General features: G+C 40.1%; 1 protein-coding gene across 3 annotated transcripts in view; it reads right to left on the bottom strand.

Moving 5' to 3' along the window:
• Positions 1–404: 404 nt before the first annotated feature.
• P4HA2 (prolyl 4-hydroxylase subunit alpha 2) overlaps positions 405–7251 on the bottom strand; it is a 39913-nt gene continuing 33066 nt past the window's right edge. For 2 of the 3 annotated variants that reach the window (XM_033072944.1, XM_033072943.1), the window contains exons 12-16: positions 6597–6650; positions 4040–4105; positions 1866–1934; positions 1380–1476; positions 405–625 (exon numbers count right to left, since the gene is read on the bottom strand). In XM_033072944.1, the coding sequence (XP_032928835.1) occupies positions 555–625; positions 1380–1476; positions 1866–1934; positions 4040–4105; positions 6597–6650 (357 nt within the window). In that variant the 3' untranslated portion in view covers positions 405–554. Of the gene's footprint in view, positions 626–1379; positions 1477–1865; positions 1935–4039; positions 4106–4173; positions 4234–6596; positions 6651–7251 lie in introns of all 3 variants that reach the window. The other variant, XM_033072945.1, reaches the window with a different exon arrangement.

Below are 7251 nucleotides of genomic sequence, written 5' to 3'. Positions count from 1 at the left end.
TGATGCATTTTCTACAGGGAAAGGGAAACAAGGCAACAGGCCTCCAGAGGAAAAAGTAAAGGCCCACTGTTCCCTAAAACCAAACACTGATGCACCAATCAAGAACTCCAAATACAGAAGCACTTTGCAGAAAGAACATTTATTTTTGCTTTAAAAATTGCGATGCATAGAAATACAATAAAATCAACATGTACACAAGACTTTTTTTAAAAACAACTTTGGTTCAAAGCAATATTTAACATCTAAATCTTCTGAGGTACAAAAGGCACAAGACCAAGCACCCAAACAAACAGAACTCCTCACAGCACTGTTTGCACCTACAGAGGGAGACTGTAGGGAGAAAGGCTGGGATAATGTGGAAATAACTGCAACCAAAACACATGGATGTGTACAGTGTCATTTACTTTCTTTCACAAGTGTTACATCTTTTATTGTTCTTTTGTAGTAAAGTGCCAGGACTCTTGGAGAAAAAGATGGATCATTTCTTAGAAATGAACTGGAACAAACAACAGTAGAAAAGGAGACAGAAACAAAGGTCTGCAGCAGGCTGGAATTCAGTCAACCTCTGTTCTCCCGCAAGGTCTTAAGAATTCATTTCCTCTTTCATGAAACCATTTGTTTGAAACTGTGGAAAAAGGGAACTGGAATTATTTATCACCATGTACCCAGTGTGGGTATCATCACAACCTAGATGTATACTTTAAACATCTCTCAGTTTGGGGATCCATGCTTCTTAACTTTTCTATCCACCCATGGAAAAATAAACAAAGATGCAAAAGTCTGGGGAAGAAAGGATCTTCCCCAATGCACAATTCTGGAGCCAGCACTAACAGAGCAGTGTATTCTGGGGCTTGTATCCCTGTCAGTCAGCATGCTTTGGCACTCCAAGGGAATACCTTAGAGGCTAGCACATATAGGTATGGGAATAGAGGATATGAAGCTTGAGGAGCTTTCAGCAGAAAGCACAAATTCCTAGTGTCCAGACACTCCCATTTACCTTGCAATAAGCTCTCATCCTTGTGCAGCTAGAACTATGGACAGATCTTCGTAGGAATCGACCTGATTCTAGCCAAGTGATAATTCAAGTCATTCTGGTGCTGATACGTTACACAAACCCAGTGACAGTCTTACATTCTGTGCTGCCATTGACACAAAAACTCACTAGAAAAGCTATAGCTGTACAATACACCTGCTTAATGCTTCATGAGATCAGTGGTAGGAAATTTCATTATGGCCAAATGACTCTAGTAGTTGAAATGCCAACACCCAGGATATTAAATTACTAAATTATTAAATGCTTTTATAAGAGGTAAGTATATCCCCCGTTTTACACACATGAGCCTTCCTTCATGTTTTGTTTCTAAAGAAGTATTACTTACCCCATTTACACCCTACTAGTACTGGACAAGCTGCATGTCTTGTTCTATAATCCCCCTCACCACTTTTGAAGAGATTGTACCAAAACACTGCTGTTCCCTGAAAAGTGAGATCAGATCTGGATTAGTCAGAACCTAGTCAATATAACCAGGGAGACACCTATGGATTCAGCTGCAGGCAGCTGGAAGTACTTTAACAGGTCACCATCAACCACACATGAAAAATTAGTCCTGTTCTACCTCAGCTATGTTCAGAGTACAGAGGAATTCTACTGAACACAAGTTTACTTTGTTAAAAACAGCTGTACAGAGAAACTGTTCACTTCATACATTGCCAACAAAGGGAGATGATGCCCCTGAGTCTGCAAAATCACTAAGTTGCAATGAAGTGCACTTGTCACATGAGCTGACTTTTACATGGACTGTGCTGAAGGAGAGACAGGAAGTGGAGAGAGAAGGAATAAAACCAAACATATAAACAGACTTTACCTTCTTGGGCCATAATGCTGCCCCAAAATCTGGAAAAACTGTAGCTCCTCCAGCTTCTACGTCACTCATCTGAGAAAACAAAGTCCACAAACTGTATATTTACAATAATTTTATACAGCCCCATAAGCTAAATTGTCCCAAGGCTTGAGATTTCCAGTTGCACCTCTACAAGGAGCACTGATGAGGAGGGTGCACTTCAACCAGCACAAACTGCAGAAGGAGTACCTGCTGTTGAAGGATTTTATTTCAGCTGGAGGCTTTTGTCCAGATTATGTATATCTAGATATATATTTCCTAGATTATGTATGCTGTACTTCAAATAGCCACTAGAAGTTGTGTACCTGCAATGTTAATAAGCTAATACTCTAGAACAAGAAAGAGGACTTCAGAGTAAGCTGTTTTCAATAATTTCATTCCATTTTATGATCCAATTAGGAAAACAAGTGTCTGTTAAACCACGTATTTCCTCAAATTGAAACCATGTGTTCAGGAACTCATTTTAATAATTTAATTCATATATCTTGGTCAGCCACTTCAAAAACTACATAAACTATTAGAAAGCCTCTCTTTCTACACTGTTTTTATGCTGTTCACCAACAGTCTTATGCAATTTCAAGTACTTTAGGCAACTCAAGCTTCTACGGCTACAGCTATGTGACTAAACAAAACCGTGCATCTTTGTGCTTTGCCCTACTACAGCAGAATGAATTTAATCCTCTTTTATTCATCACTAACAGTGGATTTATTGTAAATTCTACACTTGACTCAAAACCCAAAGGTCCTGGAAATGCTCCCATTAAAAATAAAACATCTTCCCACTGAATTCAGTAAGCTTTGGATCACATTCTAATTAAAAGAAACAAATTAGCCAGATCCAGCTCCCACCAAATTAAACTACTATCAATACACTCCACAAATCCCCACAATCCCTGTAACTTGGATTTCTGCTTAAAGCAGATGTTATTACCACTCTGTTGTCCTCCTGTTTGGTACAATAAAAGGGCATCAGATGCACAGGTACACAGATTCTTGCCCCTTCCAACTAGAAAGCATGTGCATGCAGCCTCACAAGTTAATACAAATGTCTTAGACAAACTACTCTTTTTAGTAAAGGTGTTGGTACATGAATGATCTGTTATGTGTACTATACTGGACAAACAGGGGCAAATTGCCTTTGACCATGTACAACTGGCAGAGAAGATGTGCATTGTTCCTTCTAAATCAAAGCTGATCCAAAATTCTGAGAAGCAAACAAAATAAAGATCAAGTCAATTTAAAATCAAAATCTCTTTGCAGCAGAATATTTCACAGCAACCCATCTTACTCTAATTCTTGTTTTGAAGATTATATGGTTTCCTGCCATATCAAGCTGCAAGTGTTCCTGGTTCTGTTTTGAGCTGTGTTTCACTTTTAAAATATAATGTCAGCCATCCAATTTGAAAATCTGTGACAAAATAGTTAAGTTACATCACTCAAATCTTAAACACAGAAGATGAAGTGATCCTAAAGATACAGTGGGTATAGGTTGATAGATAAAATAGTGACAGAAGACTACTGTGAAAACAAGGCCATTATTCACAGGGGCAGGTATGTTTAGGATTCCAGTTTACATGGTCTGTGGGCTGTGTAATGCAGGCAACTAAGGAATCTTTCAAATCTGCACTTGTAACCTAGTTGCACCAAGCTTATCAGCTCTGCCTCCCTCCATTTGTTGAAGCAGCAACCGTGATGAGCAACTGTGTAACTCTGGCTTTGCCACAGAGCTGAGGATGACGGACCACAACATCACATGCTGTCAAACAGTGGTGGAAAAATATGACTGTCTCGCACTAAGCAGTTGATAGTTAAGTTCTCCAAAAGCATACCACATGAGTACAGCAAGTATTTGCCTCTGAGAAATAAGCCAAAGTCTCCTCTCCCCCCATGGAATCAAATTAAGTAGAAGATTCCATAGCAGAGTGGTCAAAAGGAGAAGATGGGTCCTATATTCAAATTTTCTGCTCTAAGGTTAAATACCATCAAAATTCTATCAATTCAGATGGGATAGCACCTGATGCTTGCAGGAATAATGAAATCCCTATTGCCAGATGACAGGAAATCTCTACAAAACTGCACAAGCTGTAAAAAGATGCTGCTAAAGATACACTCAATGCATAAAAGATCATCATACTTACATAGTTTAAAAAAGTGGCCACACGATTTCCAGTCCCTAACCGCTTGAAAGCATCTGGCTCATCTTTCTATAAAATTAAATGAGAATAACTGCAAATTTCAAGCTCCCAGACAGTAGACAGACAGAGATACTTACATAGTTAAGAAACGTCGCTAGCCTATTTCCTTCCGATTTGAGTGTGCTGTCAAATGGTCGCTGCAACAGACAACAACTTTAACCCAGGTTCCAAACAGACTCTCACCAGAGCTACGTACATCAGCTCTGCAGAGATCCTCAAGCCCAATTTAAAGAATTAGAATTGAAAGGGGACAACTGATACAGGGCAACATTAAAGCCATCACAAGTTGCAGCCAGGGTGCACAGCTGCATGCACAGAGCACTTGGATGCAACAAGGAGAAATTGCACTGAACAAGGGACAATAGAAGTAATGCTTTCAGGGCCTGTGGCACAGATGTTATCCAAGTAAGGTCAACAACAGGCCATTATTGTTCTGGGCACTGATCCAAAGTCAATAACTGGCATGAATACAATAAATTAATCTTCAGTGGGCTTTAGATAACAGATTCTTGTAAATGTAGCAACTCAAAGAAATACTGTCATTAGAAGTGCAATTGCATGTTTTGACAGCAGACAAAACTATAGAGTAGTTTCAGGTGGTTGCCTGTCTAGGACTAAAGACCACATCAAAAAGATCAAATTGTCTTTAGTCTGTAAAAATCATTGAGTTTCATTTGTTCATTTGAAGTTGAGATCACAATAGTGCTAGTGTAGAAGCAGAAAGAACATCTAGAATACCAGTGTCATCCTTGCCTTCAAAAAATGAAATTAGAAATTTATTTACATTGCTAATAGTCAGGAAGTCATTCCGGTCAGGGGACATCAAGGTGCATTTTTACACATGAAAGTAATAATGTTCAACATTTAAAGACAACAATAAATCAGTATAGAAAAAGACAAACAGCAAGGAAAACCACAGTGACCAGGTCTAATATGTTGTAGTTGAATCTGCCTGAAGCAAGTGATCTTTCCTGAAACGTGTTCATAAAAACCCCAAGACTTGCACATGCAAATCCAATCCAAAAAAGCCAATACAAGAACACTGAAATACAGTGAATTCCCTGGTTACTGCCACTGCTGTGAAACCCAGATCCAACTACAAATTTCTGAACTTCAACAGCAAAAATCTAACTTGAACAACCAGTAGAATCTCCAAGTTGTAATAGGCAGCTACTGAAGTGCCTCTATTTGAGAACTGCAAGGGAACAAAAAGCTTCAAAATGCTGATCAGAAGCTGGGGAGACACAGCAGCACCTCTATTTCAACACAAAGGTTGTGATGCATAGAGAGCCTGCAGGACCAGACCAAAGCTGCAGCAACCTCTGCAGTTGCCTTGCCTCAACTGACAACTGCAGCCAAGGTTATGTTCTAAGTGGGGCTCTGCTCCAGCTCCTAATCCAAAAGTAAAGTCCACAGTGGCCAACTTGATGCCTGAGGTCCTTGAGTTCAAAGGCTTTGAAGAGAATTTAAGAGCATTTGCTCAACTCAGGAAACTAAGCAGACTTGATGTTAAGAGGAAAATTCTCAGAATGGGCCAAAGCTAACAAATACAAGCTTCCATAGTGTTGAAACTTGGAATTTTATTTATTTTTTTAAACAGTGCTAAGTTGGGTGGCTTCAATTCTGCACTCAATTACTGGGTTGTGTGCTCTGGCTGCCACAATCCCTCCTACCAGGTAAAACCACTGGGACAATCTGAATCATGCCAGATCCCACCCAAATACCACAGAAATCAAGGCATCACATGGATTTTATATTTGAAATTACCAGTCACCGCATCTCTTCAGTATGCTTAGCACGTCCATGAAGTTGTTTAGGGTAATTATTACGAATCTGCTCTTCTTTCTCCAACAGCAAACCAGAGTTGTTTTTTTGCCAGGCAGAGCCCTCTAGTGCCTCATGGAGACCAGGCACTACTGCCTGTACATCTACCTGCACTGGAGCACTGCCCTCAACATTAACCATGGGGACTCTTTTCAGACCTCAGTGCTGCAGCCATTCTCAAAGGTCTGCCAGTAGGGCTGCACAACCACGAGGATTTCCATAATGTTTACTTTTCGGGAGGAAGGTGGAAGGAGATCTCCTCAGTCAGCTCCTGCAAAATGCTTTAAGGCACTCAGCAGAGCAAAGTTTGGACAACATCACTAAACTCAGAAGCATAATGGAACAAGGCAGACTCATAACCCAGGGCTAGCAGACCTCAGTCTACAAATAGAAATGTACAAATGCAAAGAGCACATTCAAGTGCTGCATGACTTTTAGTGTCTCTGTACTGTGTAAGGAATCAAGGTCCCAGAGGTAAGCAGGGAGATTTGTTCATTATTCCCTTGAACTTTCAGCATCAGAGAAGGCAGTGCAAAGGTTTTTCAGAAATCAATCCATCCATGCAACAGAGCTACATATAAAATGCTCTAACAGAAAACACTTTCAACAGTTCTTTCAGACTAAACTGTTCCCTCCTTCCCACCCCACTAAGAAATAATTGCAAGTGTGATCTTACCCTAGAAAAATCAAAGTGTGGCTCATACTGCCCTCCCATTCCGTAGTTGGCAACCTACAGCATAGAAGAAGGAAGCACATAAATATCTATTGCACTGCAAATGACTGCTGCAGAATAGCACTTGCTCTCAGAAATCCAAAGCATGCTCTGAGAAACAGCACTTTGTGGCAAGATTATAATCTATAGTACACTTAATTTATTTATAGATTGCCGGAACTGAGGTACCCAGTTGAAAAACAACTTGAGTGCTTTTTCCCTTTTGCAGTTTGAGAGTTTGTACTTATCACTACAACAGCCTGTTAAACATTCAGCGGTAACACTTCCACCACACTTTTGCTTCCTTCCTCAGACAGAAAGAGAGATGAATATGTGCAACTTCCTGTGGGTCCAGAACTGGACTCTGTGCCACTCATGTATGGTCTGTTACATACCAGTGCCTCTCCAGGATCACAGAAAATTAACTTCAAAGCACCTCTTCGCTTACTTTATGATCACATAACATGTTTTAGTTACTCTGAGGCTGTATTTAATGTGTCTCCCAGATCACTACATAACTACCTGATTTCTATGGATAGCCTGCAATAAAAGTATTTCAATCAGGCTCTGAAACAGGAATTCAAGGAGCACGAAGGAAGAGGAACAGTGAATGGGCTAA

Source organism: Catharus ustulatus, chromosome 15, assembly GCF_009819885.2.
Source record: "Catharus ustulatus isolate bCatUst1 chromosome 15, bCatUst1.pri.v2, whole genome shotgun sequence".
NCBI classification, from domain to species: Eukaryota; Metazoa; Chordata; class Aves; order Passeriformes; family Turdidae; genus Catharus; species Catharus ustulatus.
This window is presented reverse-complemented; position numbering and strand designations above follow the sequence as displayed.